Here is a 15,729-nt window from a genome sequence, read left to right as displayed (position 1 = left end):
GGAGAACCAAAAATGGTTCTTCAATGGCATCAAACCCCCTTTTGGAACCTTTTATGGAGTACCCTGTAAATTCCATTCATGGTGTATGAATGGAATTTACGTGGTACATCAATATTTATTTAAAGATTACTATAAATTAAGCTTTCAGTACTACTGTATATATTGAAGTACCATGGTACCATCAAATTGTCACTGTCACTGGGCTGGTACACTTTCAAAATGTGCATATGTGTTATTAATATGTACATTTAATATACTTAAATGCACCCTTTAGGGTTAAAGAAGGTACAAAAGTGTACTTTTTGAAAAGGTACCATCCTGGTGACAGTTTTTGTACTTCTTTCTGTGAGTGCAGTGCAATATAACATTATATGCAACAATTTTAATGTAGGATGCATACTGGCTTTAATTAATAAATTAAAATAAATAAATTCACATGCACTGTAAATCATAAATGACTGCAACTTGAAATGTTTTAGATACATTTTGCACATAATAAGCACAAAATTCTTCCAGATGAAAATGCACACCTCTAATTGACATCTGAACAATGTATGTGTGCAATCAGGGAGGTGTTGTTACGCCCTGTGGAGTTAACAGGAAGCACTTCCATAAATAAGAAACTGAACAAAAGGTGAATTAGGCTCCTGTCCCTTTAAAATGCCTGGCTGATGCCATGTTGCTAGGGGAAATGGAGATGTTTACTCCAACATCAGTGTGAGCTGGCTGACTCTCTTGTGTCCTTCCACGTTTTCTCTTTCTCAATCTCTCCCTCTTTCATTCTCTCTGTACATTTTTCAATCTCCTGATGCTTTTTTCCTCCTACTTGCCTCACACTGTCAGAAAAGGCCAGTTTAATTTAAAAGGGATAAACTCATGTTGGTATTACTGATACATGCATGTGCAGAATTGTCGTGTGATTCTTAGAAATGAGAACAATGAGTAAAATTATGAAAAACTGACCTCTTGAATAACATTTTAATGAAGCCACTTAGACACTCTCGCTCTTTCTTTGCCTCAACAAGTTTTTTAATTGCCAAACCTCCCCCGTATAAGTTTTGTATTTTTAAAGAGTATGATACATTTCAAGGTTTCATATCTGTAATAAGACAAATACATATTCTAGTCAAGCAGAGGAGAAATAAAAGACAAAACTATGCAGAGAAATTTCTAGTGAACGTCCTTGAGGTTGTTCTTGAAAATATAACAACACTGACACCTGTGGCCATTCGGAGGAACTGCACTTCACATTTGTCAAAAATGCCATATATGTTGAGACATAAAATGTTTATTTTTTTGCAACAGAGGGCTGTATGCTCTACTAATTTTCTATTTTTGCATGTTCAGTGAGTTTTTTTTCCTTTTCGGTTCTTTAATTGCCATGAAATTTCCTCACTTTTCTCATTCACACACGCATGAACACAAAGCACATGACTCACAAGGATGACTCATAGTACCCACCTCTCTGTTCTCACTGAACCCTGTCATCCCTTGAGAGAGAAAGAGAAAGAGAGAGATGTAGTGGGTGATGGCTTACAGGGAGAGATTTCATTGATTTCAATAATTTGCCATCAGGACTTGATAGCTGAACCAAATTATTGCTGGTTGTGATGTGCTTCCAGTTTTTGTAAACTGATTTATGATGCTGTTAATGGTCCAGTCTCTTACAGGTGAAAACAAAACCTTAAAAATGTAAATCCACAGAGGAGTGGCACGCTAGTTTGGAGTTGTTTTTTCTCCTCACAGGCACTCAAAATAATGAACCATATTCTGGCAATTCATGTAATTAGCAAAAGCAGAAGTCATTTTGCTCATGCTGTAAGGTTTCTCAGTGAGAGAGAGAGAGAGAGAGAGAGAGAGAGAGAGAGAGAGAGCAGGCTAATTAAAAGTCAGGTTAAGAGCAATTTTAGCAGCTATTCCATCTTGTAGTTGGTAAAAACACACACACAAACACACACCCATACTATTTTTTGTCTGATGTGAAAATATAACTATAAATTTCATTTAATTTATATAAAAAAAAACATAATAATTACATAGGCCTATATGTTTTGTCAAAATGGTTGTTATATTTTTTATTGATTATAATATTTGATTATTAGAAATAATTAAAAATCAAATTTTTTATTATTCAGATTAGAGAGGATACAAATAATAATTTAATATGTAGACATTTCATTTTTTATTTTATTTGGGTTGAAATGGTATAGCCTATAGCCTATTCATAAATGTAAGTTCCTTAAAACAAAGCCATTGTTAGTTTTTCAAAAAGAATTCTGGAATTGCTGTAAATCTTTGGGTTTTACGAAAAGTGAAAAAAGATTTGGTTATTTGTACATTTTAATTCATCAAAGGGATGCTTGATCCAGACCTGTATGAACATATAACAGTTGACATTAGCCACTGACTTCAATAGTCTATTTTCTTTCATACTATGGAAGTCAATGGCTACCGTCAACTGTTTGGTTACTCACATTATTCAACAGAAGAAAGAAACTTTTACAGGTTTGAAACAACTTGAAGGTGAGTAAATTATGACAGAATTTTCATTTTTGGGTTAGCTATATAAAAATATATAAGTTGTTGTTTTCATTTGTTGTTTTATTTTAATAATCGTTTTTGTCTTATGCTTGGTTCTTGTTTTTGTTTTATTGCCTTATTGTAATTATGATATGTTAGAAGAAAAACCTACTCCGCATCATGACTTCATCAGGATTTCTAAACGCGTTTTGGCTTTATGGTTTTTTGGCCCTACCAAGCCGCCGTGTGTTTGTGTTTGGTTTTGACGAAAATGGCGGACGAGCTGGAAAGAGTACGAATTTCAGCCGCGGAGCTACGAGCAGAAGCGTCGAATTTCACCACACACGGCGACAGTATACAAGGTTAGGAGCTCTCGAAATGCTTATAACAATGTAAGAAAGGTAGTAGACGAAGACTGGCTTTATTTTGACATGTCACGTTAAAGTTAGGGTTCAGTTTGCTAATAGCTAGCTAGCATAACTTAACTGTCAACAACATTCGTCGCTCATGTGGGTTGAACGGCGCTTGTTTTGAAAGCATTTAACATCTCTTGCGTGTTTTTGCTGCAGTGTATTCAAAATTATAATATTATAATAGTGCCATATATCTTAAACCACCGATATAAGTGAAACGCTTTTTAATTTGTTTAAAGAAGTAAGTGTAATGCTAACTGTTCTACTGGTTATTGAAGGCGGCAACTTCTTGAATGGGATAATTATTTCAAAGAAAGAGTTCTTAAATAAGCTGTTACCCAACGCCAGCTCTTTAACTTTATATTGTAACTTGATTATTGCTGTTTATGTGTATGTAGTCAACGTATATTGCTGGGTTAGCTTGTTACAGTGCATATGCAACAGGTTATTTTCCTCCGATGCCATAGAAACAGCAATTTGGTCTTGGATTTTTTTATCAACAATAGCATTGTATTTTTTATATATAAAGTAGTATAAATAACACACATTTACTAAAATGTATGACATTTCCCTAATGCAGTGTTTCTCATCTAGTGGGCCAGGGCCCACTAGGTGGCCCCATTTGCCTTAAAATGATTTCAAATAAGAAAAACCATTAAAATGAGCCAATAGAACTGAGAAATCAAGATATTTCAATTAACCTTTTCAATAAGGTCCTTTGCTTTGTTCTTTCAGGAACCGGGATTGTAATGATTGTAAAACAATTTCTGAAACATATGTTCATTAAGCTTGGCCCAGTTTTTGTACAATGCATGTATATAAATGAATACATTTTAGTGATTTAGTTTAAATGATACTCATTTGCACATTCTCACATTCTTGGACAACCTAGGTATTTGAGCTAGTCTAATTTTAAAAGTGAGGTTTCTAGACTTGGAAAAGTAATGCAAATTAATGAAATCATATGACATAATGGACATTTTTAGAATTAATATATTTTTTTCCAGTTATGTAAAAAAAAAAAAAAAGAATTTAGTCTTTAATCCTTATCAGTGGGCCCTGTGAAAATTATTGTGGGCAATTGGAGTCTATGAAGTAAAAAAGTTTGAGAACCACTCTTCAGGCAAAAAAATATTTGTTTTCTGTTTTTGTCATCTTTTTCTTAGAATTGCGAGAGGAGGGTAAGAAGCACCGGCAACAAGACAGCAAACGTCCAGACTTGCAGTTGTACAAACCTGGTGCTACCCATCCACGCAGACATAAGGACAGCGCAGAAGGAGCCGGCTCAGACCCTGTGCACCCACCGGACGATTGTGTTTTTGGTAATGACACCAAAATGCCTGACGGCTCACCTGCCAGTCCTGGATGCTCTCATGTAAGCACTGGAGAGTTTCCACATGATCACAGCCAGCCTGAAGCAAATCATAACACTAAAGGACGTGTTGGCATTAATAACCACCAACTTGTGGATGGAAATGCTGTTAAAAGCATTGAAGGTGCTGGTACACCCAGATCACCGAAGCAGTCACGAAAGATGCGTAAACCTGACCGTGAGATATATCAACCAGGGGGGCGAAGGTCTCAAGTACACAAAGAGACCGGGGTGAGCAAAGAATTAGATGGGGATCGAAGGAGAGAGGAGGAGGAAGTGAGTGGGAAATCTGCTGAAACAATTATTAAGTGTGAGAAAGAGGAAAAATGTAGAAACAGGCGAGGGAAAGATGGCAGGAAAAAGCAAGAGTCAAAGGGAACTGTAGACTCCCCTTCTGCAAACAAAAATGAGAATAATGTCGAGAGTATCACGGGTAAAGTCGGCAATCTCCATTTAAAGTCTGAGGAAAGCAAAAATGGAACTGGGCAGGATGGTACAAGCCGGAGAAAACCTAGTGGGGAAGGGCGAAGAAGCCAAGCAAGTGGAGGGAATGAAGTGACTGGAGAAGACAAAAAAAAGGAGAGGGATAATGGGAAATTCAGAGCAGGAAGGGAAAAAGGTAACAACCAGGCCTTTGCCAAGAAAGAGGAAAGGGAAGGAGGAGGAAAAGGCCCAGAAACAGATCAGCCTGAAGGAAAAAAGCAAAGAAATGTTGGCGGAAAAGAGGTGAGCCGTGACCAGAACATGAACCGTGAAAAACAACAAGGGAACAGGCCAAAAGAGAAAGGAAGACCATCTGAGAGAGCTGATTCAAACCAAGTCAACTCTGCCTCAAAGCGCTACTCTCAGTCAGACATCCGGCGTCCTCGAAACCGCACCTACAGCACGAGTTCGGCCAGTAGTGGGACCAGTATGGACGATCTGGCTGAAGCTGAGAGACTTAGAGGGGAGGGCCAGCAGTTGGCGGCACGCACTGCAGAGAGGACCGCAGGGCAGAAGGAGTTCGTCCGAGGGAGCCAGGGCCGCCTGAGGAGACGGACAGCACGGACATTGTCCTCCACAGATTCGCTGGAGGAAAATGAGGTGTGGGAGCGAGGAGATCGAAGAGGCAGAGTTGCTGATGAAGCCAAGAGCACCCACAAAGGTCCTGAAGGGGGCAGAAGAGGGCAAAGAGCGCCTGCATCTAGCGGTCGAGGAGGAATTTTGAGAGTTTCTTTGGACAAGCATTCAAGTGAGGAGCAAGTGAGTCAAAAAAACCCTAGAGGTCGAGGAAGGGGCATCTTGGTGCTTCCTGCCCACACTGATCTAACTTTGAGCCCTGAGCCAGGGCCTCAGCTTCGAGCAATGAGAGGAGGAATGGGTCTTAGCCGAGGAAGAGGCGGCCGTGGAGGAGGGACAAGACGCCTTTGGGACCCAAATAACCCGGATAAGAAACCAGCACTGGTGTCAAGTCAACAATCCCAGCATGCATCTCTCCAGCAGGCTTTGTACTTGCAGCAGGGTGGATGCGGGCCGCTGCACTTTCTGGACACTGATGACGAGACCACAGGAAGTCCTCCTGTCCGCCAGGGTGAGTTTTTTCAAAACCAGCAAGCCGCTGCCATGGCTTACTACAAATTCCAGAATTCCGATAATCCTTACTGCTATCCGCTATCGGCCAATTCCCCAAACACCCCGCCACGCTATTCTTACCCATATCACATTCCCTACCAAATTCCTGGCTCCAATGGGATGTATCCCACCTCTATGCCACCTTTTTATGGACCCTACGGGCAAGGTGGGCCAGGTTATCCCTCTCCAGCTGGATCTGGTCTCACTCCAGAAGAGGCAGAGGTGCAGACCAGAGGAGAGCTGGGAAAGTTGCTTCGGCTGGCTGACAGTCAGGAGCTCCAGCTCAGTAACCTGCTGTCTCGGGAACGACTGAGCCAGGAGGGACTGGAGAGGATGGCCCAGCTCAGGTGTGTATTGAATGTTGAAAATTTAGCATGGGAAAGATTTGTTTTATTAGAGTTTTACAGTTAGTAAAAATTAACTTTATTTTGAACTTGTTCTCTAACATGTTTCTATTTCTTCTGTTGTTTATGCAGAGCTGAACTCCTGACATTGTATGAGCGGGTGATTTTTACAGACATAGAGTTCTCTGACTCTCAAAACCTGGATCAGGCTCTGTGGAAGAATGTGTTTTACCAGGTGATAGAGAGGTTTAGGCAGCTACTGAAGGACCAGACATCAGACACAGCCCCACAGATAAAAACCATGCTCATGACATTACTGGAAGAGGTAGATATGCAGAGTGGTCTGTATCCTTCTTATGAAATTCCTTGTCATTGTCTAATTTTTTCATTAAGTGAGGATACAATAAATTGTTAAAGACATTTTATAATGTTCCAAAAAAATATATACAAATAAATGTTGTTTCTTTACTTTTTTATTCTTCAAAAAATGTCTGAAGAAAATGTCATAGCTTCAAATAATGGCTACTGAAAATGTAGCTTTCCATCACAGGAATAAATTACATTTTTAAATAAATTAAAATAGAAAACAGTTACATTTATTCATTTAGCTGACGCTTTTATCCAAAGCGACTTACAATTGCTATATATGTCAGAGGTCGCACGCCTCTGGAGCAACTAGGGGTTAAGTGTCTTGCTCAGGGACACATTGGTGTCTCACAGTGGATTCGAACCCGGGTCTCTTACACCAAAGGCATGTGTCTTATCCACTGCGCCATCACCACCCCAGTTGTTTTAAATTGTAATGATATTTTACAATATTTCTGTTTTACCAGAATTTAGTCAAACAAATGCAACTGGAACATAGATTTCTTTCAAAAACATTTTAATAGTCTTACCAAACCTAAATGTTTGAATGATAGTTAGGTTTAGATGCTCTAATCCAGAGCGACTCACAAAAAGTGCTTTGGCTTTACATATGAGGTTGTTTAAATATTCACTGGTCTTTATGGAAGAATAAAATTGCCATATAAAATTTTATTTTATATGGCATCATTCTGTAATATAATCAATTTGTGACAGGATGTTAAGATGCAATGTTTATTTAATTCCCTAGGGGGCAGTATTCTTTGATTCACTACTACAGAAGTTGCAGACTGTTTTCCAGTTCAAGCTGGAGGACTATATGGACTGTATGGCTATACGTGCTAGACCTCTACGCAAGACGGTATGCTCCTTGTGTTTTTTGTGCCCAGCTGCAACAAAGCCCTTTAAGCAACTTCTATTTGTGGTGTTTTTCTTGTCTTGAAGAGTTAGTTGTAACAGGCCGTTTATAATTACTGTTGTTGAGCACATTCAACAAGTGTGAATCCACTTTACCTTGTTGCAGGTGAAGTATGCTCTTATAAGTGCCCAGCGCTGCATGATCTGTCAGGGGGATATCGCACGATATCGTGAACAGGCTAGCAACTCTGCTAACTACGGGAAGGCACGCAGGTAATTATGTCATGGCCACTTTAAACAGAAAAAGTGTATTTTATAGTATAGTACGCTCTTTCAGTATACATATGTGTGCTTCTGTTTATATCATAGTGTATAAAATGAATTAGCACCATCATCAATTTACCAATGACAAAGACATCGATTTTTTTCAGTGTTAAGTTTTTTTTTCTCTTTTCTCATGTGCAGTTGGTATCTAAAAGCTCAGCTGATTGCTCCAAAAAACGGAAGGCCCTACAATCAACTGGCCCTGCTAGCAGTGTATACGGTGAGAATTCAGCATAACATCATTTTTATTAGATTAAGGGTTAGAATATTAACCTTTTAATTGTTAAAAACTAAGATAAATGTTAAGACGTATTAATTGCACTATTCAAAATATTATAATTTTTTTTTATTATGAGTTGCTTGTTTGATATTGGCTTATATGATGACTATTAAAATTAAAGTTAAATTAGCTCTTTCTCCTCTCATCTGTCATTTAGAAGCGAAAGCTGGACGCTGTATACTATTATATGCGTAGTCTAGCCGCCAGTAACCCAATTCTCACAGCCAAGGAGAGTCTGATGAGTCTGTTCGAGGAAGCCAAACGCAAGGTATGCTCATTAATGCTGCTGCACAAACAGAATAATACAACTTTGATTTAATTCAATTTAAATAGTAATGGAAATATTAAACAATATTGGGTGTGCAGCTGAAAAATGTCAGTATTATTAGTGTTTTATTTGTTCTCCTCTCCTAACCAAGGCTGACCAGATTGAATGTAGACGGAAGCAAGAAACTGATGGAGGTACCCGTGGTCCCCGAGGTCATGTAGGTGGGCGTCGTGGTGAGGATGCCACCCGTGTGGAGATCTGGATACGTCCCACCGGGCATCCAGGCACTTCTCGTCCAACAGGCAGTGAATCAGGCAAAGACTCTGAGCAGGATGGAGAGCTGGGAACTCTGAGTCCCAGTGATGTGAGTGCTTATGAAAACATGTGTCATTTGCTCTGCTCACAGTTAAATCTGTTTGAGATGTCACCATTGCTGATACATCTGCTAACAAACAGATACATTTTTTTATATTTTTTAAAAACAACATCCATCAAGAAACATCTAGCAGCCTGTTACACTTAAGACAAGAAATATCCCTCTGAGCCACGCAAATGTTTTCACAAATGTTTCAAAAAGCAGGCACAAACAGGCATACGTATGACACACGTACAAACACCCGCGCACATTAGGAGAGCCAAAGAGGTCATGTTGAGTTGTTTATGAGTCGCACAGGATGAGGCTGACTATGAGTCACCCATCAGTGGCAGAAAAGGGCGTCATTGTGCCATGATGCCCCCGTCATTTTGGTAACCTTGGATATTTGCCCACGTCAGCAACAAATGCACACTTACACTTTAAGAAAGTTGACCTCTTCCACCCCACCGTTTCGTCTTTTGTAAGGGTTAGCAGGTTGTTTGAGCCCGCTGCTTCAGGCAGTACACTAATTTAATTAAATCAGAGCGCTTTAGGTTTATCAGCTAAACAAGATGCTCATCCTGTGGCGAGTTTGTCAATTTTCTGATTGTTTTGTTTGCGTGTTGAGTTGGTGACTCTGCACACCAATGGAGCTATTGGTTTGAGGGGGAAATCATGAGCTATTTTTTTATTTCGATGAACGATCGCTATAATTACAATAATTTTAGATAAAGAGTATTTTCTTTACATTTTCTGTCCTGTTCTTTACAGCTCAACAAGAGGTTTATTTTGAGTTTCCTGCATGCTCATGGCAAGCTCTTCACTAAAGTAGGGTAAGTCTTAATGTCAACAGATTTGTTGTAAACATCCATTTTTTACTGTTGCTTTGCTTTTAATTTGACCTTTTGACCATTTCTAAATGACCTATTTTTAACACCTGAACCTAGCCTTAAACCTACCTATACCACCAAACCTGTCCCTAACCTAAGTACGTTTAACCTATTTTTTGATGCAAGTACATAGTAGTTAAGGCCCGAAAGTTATTATCTAGTCTAATCATATTGATTTTAGAAGAGAACCTAGATTATTTATAGTAAGCAACAGCTCCTGAAAGGAATGCTTTTGGATCAGAACTAGTCAATTTACAGCTAAAACTAAAAACATATTTGATTGGAATACAATCTTCCATTATATTTGGCAGGTGTGTTATTCAGAGATTTAATTAATGTTTAAAAAGACTTGTTCTGGGAAGATTTTAGATTTTCTACCAAATATCAAAATTGCGATCTCGATTCAAACACCCATGCGATCCCAGTTTTAAATGACAACAATTCACCCGTGTCTATTAAATATTTGGAAAAAAAGTCATACTGGAAAATTCAAATCTGTATTTGCGCTGCCACTGACACAGAGAGCAGACATTTACCATGTTCGGGTAAGAAACGGCTTCAACTACACAGTATTATTTCTGTCTTTCAGTTATTCATATCATGACAGAAATACTGGGATGAAACTTTATAGTTACAAATACATATAGATACAAACATTGATGTGACCAAAATTGAGCAAATCCCCTTTCGAAAGTTAACTGGCACTTCAAATAACGTTTGCGTCTATTGAATTGTTTTGCCACTAGGGGCGAAAAGTGACTGTTAAAAATGTATTTGTCATTGAATCATTCATTCAAGAGATTCATTCAAAAACGCTGATTCATCCAGTAAAAAGTAAACTATTTATGAGTGAGTCATTGAATCATTCATTCAAAACACTTTTTCATAATTTTAATATAAAAAATTGGTATATTAAATATATTGTAAAATGTTTAGTAAGTCATTCAAATGAATGACACACTTTTAAATAGACTGCAGAAATAATATTTTGTCACATTATTTTGTTTAGTTCAGAATTTTGGGAGAATCGTGAGCTCTATCTGAGAAAAAAAAAAAAAACGTTATTCTCAATTTATCCTGAATTGTGCAGCTTTATATTGAATGGAAAATATTGTTACATATTTGTATATAATTTTTATTGTTATTATGATTATTTTAATTTCTACTCTGAGCTGCCATGGTGATATGGCATTAAGTAAATAATTAAACAAACAAATAAAACAAAACATGACAGGATTATAATTACCACAGAAAGTAATTTTGATATTTAGAATATTTTGTACTCATTTGCATAATTGTTGTGATTGGCCCTCAGGATGGAGAGTTTTCCTGCTGTAGCCAGTCGAGTGTTGCAGGAGTTCCGGGCCCTCCTCCAGCACAGCCCCTCCCCCCTCGGCAGCACACACATGCTGCAGATCATCACTATTAACATGTTCACCATCCATTATGCACAGATCAGAGGTAAAGATTCAACATTATCAGTGGCCGTAGATCTTGTCTGGTCCATTGAAAAGAGTCTCTCTTGCTTCTCATTTTGCTGTGCCTCTCACTCTTTCTCTCTTTCTCTAGCTGAAGGGCAGGGTGAAACTCGGTCTGTGTTAGAGGAGCAGACCATATCTCTTGGTTTAGTTATGTTTGGTCTCCTTGTGCAACGTTGCACTGAACTCCTAAAAGAAACACCTGCTGGTAAGTCGACAATGGCTGTTTCGATAGTGTGCTGTCTACATAGACGGCATAAAGTCACTCTCAGTATTTTGGACTCCTATGCAGCTTTGTCTAATTGGTTGCTTCCCTTTTGTCTCTGCCAGAGCCTATCCCAGCAGAGGAGCTGGGCGAGTTTGATGAAATGGACGATGAGGAGGGGATGGTGCGTGTGTCTGTCTTCCCTCCCGACCTCAGAGAGCTGCTGCCCAGCATGAAGGTCTGGTCCGATTGGATGCTCGGCCACCCAGACAAGTGGAACCCTCCTCCCTGCAGTATTCAGTGAGTCCTGCTCGCGTTATGTTCTCAGGGCCGTGTTGATTTGAATCTGAGCTGTAGTAATGTGGTACTCTTGTGTGTTTTTAGGGGAGGTCCAGATGTGTGGCAATGTCTTGCAGATCTGTGCAACTCTTTGGCCCGCGTGTATCACGGCGAGGTTCTGCTGTATAAAGCTGATGTAGATGGAGGAGGAGACGAGGAACTCAGAGTCCTACAGTTGGAGGAGGACAAAATGCTCTCTGGCTTTGTCCCACTGCTCGCTGCCCCACAGGAAGCTTGCTATATAGACCAAGGAACTGATGCGGTCAGTAATGTACTCGCCTATGTATTGTATTCTCACTATAAGGGCTGTCAATAGATAAAAAAATGAATCGCGATTAATTGCACACTTATGAAATTAAGCATATACCATTTATCTTGCTTAATATGTTAATTTACTATATCCAGCAAAGTAAACCAAAAGATTGAAGGGTGATTCTCACAAAACTGCATTTTCTGCAAGCTTATTTCAAGATAAATTTAGTTATTTAGTTATATTCGCATGGCACTCGACCCAGCAAGGCCATACGCGCATGGAACTTGACCTGCTTCTCGACCTGTCACTGTTTAGAGGCAGCTGCCACAAGATATATGCGCCTATCACCGGACTCAACGCGACTATACGCGTCTGCCACTGGACTCCTCATGGTTAAACACGCTCGCCTCGTGACTCGTCACAGCTGTATAAGCCGGTCACGGGACTCATTACGGCTAAATATAATTGCTCTGAATAATAAATGTTCTGTTTCACGTATGGCCGTGCCCGGGTCAAGTGCCATGCGCATATAACGGTGACGAGTCTAGTGCAGGTCAAAAAGATTTTACTCCCTCTCCAACAAGAAGAGCTTGTGTTTTAAAGCAAAACACACTGGAATTAATAATTCACTGAAAATGCTACTTGAGTATCTATTCTCTCCCCCTTCTCTTATGTAATTACTCTTATGTTTTCTTTACATTAGCCCTGTTTTGGACTTTCCTGGAGTTTAGCGGCTTAAAATGATCTGATTCCAAACAGAGAAGCGAAATCAGGAAAAAAGGTTTAGAATAGAAATTGTGTTTCAGTAATCGCGTTAATTTCGTTAAATTATTTTAACGCGTTGAGGGTTTTGAATTTAAGTAGTCCATTCAGTCCATTATAACCTGCTAGGTGGAGAATGTATCAAATTTAGGACTGTCGATAGATTACAGTAATTTGTAATTTCGTCTACTATTTTCTTCTTATTTTATTTTATTTTTTAATTGAAATTTTCCAAAATGTTTTATATTTTAGTTAAAATTCGGTCTATATTTAGTTAAATAAATTAGCTATTTATTTATTTTAAATTCCAGTTTTCTACAATTTACATCATTTTGTATTTTTTATTTTATAATTTTATGTAGTCCATTCAGTCTATTATTGCCTGTTTAGTGGATAATACTAGGGCTCTCAGTAGATTGCTATTTATTTATTGCTATTTATTTATTTATTATTTCTTAATTTGCCATTTTTAAGCTTTTTTTTTTTATCCAAGCTACTAAAATTGGAAAGTCTGGGGTCGACAATATAATTGGCCCGGTGGCCCGGACGTGCTTTTAAAACCGTCAGGGCCACCAGATCGCTCCAACCACTAGCCCGGTGGGGCCAGTAAAAATAATGCCTCGATTAAAAAAAGTCTAATTTCACATTAATTACCTGTGGTTCTGTGTTTTGATTTCTGTTAAATCGTCTCGGTAACCACCGCTAACACGTTACGTGATCCCGACAGTTACAGATGCAGCGGTTTATGCGCTCCGTGACGTCTGCACCGCCTTGCTCGCTCCCGCGGTTACGCGCGCAAACTGCACACTGCTGCTCAGCACCTACCTATAGCTACTATTAAGGCAAGCTAGGCTACATGTTTCTGAAACCCCCATCACCCGGCCAAACGCCGGGTAAAAAAAGAGAAGGCAAGGAAGAGAAAATCACCAGAGGAATTGAGGGAAAGCGAAAGGGAATACGAAAAGAAAAGGCAGAGAAAGTTTCAGCCCCAGTGGCGAGACCGCTGGAATTGGCTGGGCTTAGGGGTGTGCGATATGACGATTTTTGATCGTGGATGATAAAAATGTCTCCACGATCTGCTTTTGAAGAAATATCGTAGTATCGTGCTACAGCGCACATTATATCAAATACAGTTCTGGCTCCTCCGTCTCTATATACTGCACAACACGACATACAGCAGTAGAGTTACTCTGACAGGAGGGCCAGTGGCAAATTTCCCTTATTGTCTACCCCTGAAAGTGTATTTTAGATTTTACTTTTTATTTTTTTAGTCCATTCAGTGTTAACGCATTAATTCTTCTTTTGAGGAAAGAAAGTGGGTCGATGATAATCGAATTCTTCTATACAAAGGCTGCAAATGAGTTTTAGTTAAAATCTTAATTTGATTTATTAAATCAATTAGCCAACTTTTTCATAATTTACTAATAAATGAAAGCAGATATGTGGTGTAGTTTTTATTCTGATTAATCATAGAAATCACACAGAACTGAATTAAGTCAAAATTAATTTGCAATTTTTAATATTAAACTTTTTCTCTAATAAATCAACTTAACTGCTGTAGTTATCTCAAGTCTGAATGATTGTTTTTATTTGTAGGCTATAGCAGCGGACTGTAAGAGAGTGACCGTTCTGAAGTACTTCCTGGAAGCTCTGTGCGGGCAGGAAGAGCCACTGCTGGCTTTTAAAGGAGGAAAGTACATTTCCATGGCAACACCACTTACACCCAGCGTAGACACAGAGAACAAGGTGCAAACGCAAGAACAGGTACGGCAAACATCTCATTAAATGGATGTATGAAAGAGAATTTAATCCGTTTTGTTTTGCTTTTCCTCAAATCTGAGACAATTATTTTTCCAGTAACTCACCCAACAGAGAGTGTGGTTAACAGAGCACTGCTACTTCCTCTGTTTTCTCAGGAGGATGATGTCATTGTGGAGGAATCATCTCTCTCTGCATCGGAAGGGGAGATTGATGGAGAGATGGAAGGAGACGGAAGTGAAGATGATATCAGAGAGCTGAGGGCACGGCGCCACGCTCTCACACACAAGCTAGCACAGCAGCAGAAACGGCGGGACAAAATACAGGTATCTCCAGATGCCATCTTTATCTGTACACCTTGTCTACTTTTAAACCAGAATATTTCAAGCTAATGATATAGAGCTGAGCAAGTGTCCGTTTCTGTCCTCCAGGCTGTTCTGCAGACGGGTGGGCAGCTGGAGATTGAGGTCAGGCCGTTTTATCTGGTCCCGGACACAAATGGCTTCATAGATCATCTGGAAGGCCTGAGGAAGCTTCTGGCCTGTGGGACTTACATCCTGGTTGTGCCTCTTATTGGTGAGAACCTCTTTGATAATTAAAATACACACAAATGTTTCACTCTTCCTTTATGTTTAATGTTTCTGTGTCTTTGTGACAGTGATCACAGAGTTGGACGGTCTGGCTAAAGGACAGGACAGTCGTGAGGGGGTTGGTAATGGTGGCCATGCCCGACAGGTGCAGGAGAGAGCCAGAGCAGCGGTCATGTTTCTGGAGAAAGCGTTCGAGTCTAGAGATCCCTGCATCAGAGCGCTCACCAGCAGAGGAAACACACTGGAGTCCATCGCCTTCCGCAGTGAGGACACTTCTGGACAAAAGGTATGTGTGTTTCTTCTGTTTTGTGAAGGAATGGTGGTGCTAAAATACAGTGGATTGTGCTGTTTCACACTTAGTTCACACTCCCATTCCGTTCCTCTCCCTGCTGTGAGTTTCTTTTCATGTTGTTTTATTTGGATCTGAATAGGGATGTAACGATTACCGGTTTGACCATAAATCATGATAAAATTCCCCAAGGTTAGTATTGCCGTTTCATTTTTGAATTATCAATAAAAACATATTCGATTACCACGATTTGAACAACTCATGATAAATAAATACTGTCCAGCAGAAAGCAGAGTTTTCAGTAACAGTCTCACGTGCGCACAGCGCGCAGAGTAGTTTAGTTTTGAATGAAAACAGGGCGGAAAAGCTGGGAGGTTTTAAACGAGTGCTGAGGGAATTATGCAAATGAATTGATGAATTAATTAATTATATGAATGTACCTCTGAAGGTTCTGACT

At 39.4% G+C, this 15,729-nt stretch overlaps 1 protein-coding gene across 1 annotated transcript in view; it reads left to right on the top strand.

Moving 5' to 3' along the window:
* Positions 1-2,737: 2,737 nt before the first annotated feature.
* Positions 2,738-15,729, top strand: part of smg6 (SMG6 nonsense mediated mRNA decay factor) — a gene marked incomplete at its 5' end in the record, with an annotated part of 16,933 nt that continues 3,941 nt past the window's right edge. Inside the window, 17 exons of the mRNA XM_079407847.1 lie at positions 2,738-2,882; positions 4,100-6,263; positions 6,393-6,585; positions 7,375-7,485; positions 7,648-7,754; positions 7,947-8,025; positions 8,243-8,353; positions 8,505-8,717; positions 9,480-9,541; positions 10,914-11,059; positions 11,168-11,284; positions 11,407-11,581; positions 11,666-11,882; positions 14,232-14,399; positions 14,552-14,719; positions 14,825-14,969; positions 15,052-15,269. Of these exons, the coding sequence (XP_079263973.1) occupies positions 2,738-2,882; positions 4,100-6,263; positions 6,393-6,585; positions 7,375-7,485; positions 7,648-7,754; positions 7,947-8,025; positions 8,243-8,353; positions 8,505-8,717; positions 9,480-9,541; positions 10,914-11,059; positions 11,168-11,284; positions 11,407-11,581; positions 11,666-11,882; positions 14,232-14,399; positions 14,552-14,719; positions 14,825-14,969; positions 15,052-15,269 (4,539 nt within the window). The remainder of the gene's footprint in view (positions 2,883-4,099; positions 6,264-6,392; positions 6,586-7,374; positions 7,486-7,647; positions 7,755-7,946; positions 8,026-8,242; positions 8,354-8,504; positions 8,718-9,479; positions 9,542-10,913; positions 11,060-11,167; positions 11,285-11,406; positions 11,582-11,665; positions 11,883-14,231; positions 14,400-14,551; positions 14,720-14,824; positions 14,970-15,051; positions 15,270-15,729) is intronic.

This window comes from Barbus barbus, assembly GCF_936440315.1.
Source record: "Barbus barbus genome assembly, chromosome: 45".
NCBI classification, from domain to species: Eukaryota; Metazoa; Chordata; class Actinopteri; order Cypriniformes; family Cyprinidae; genus Barbus; species Barbus barbus.
Note: the sequence above shows the minus strand (reverse complement) of the source record. Positions and strands in the feature narration are given on the sequence as shown.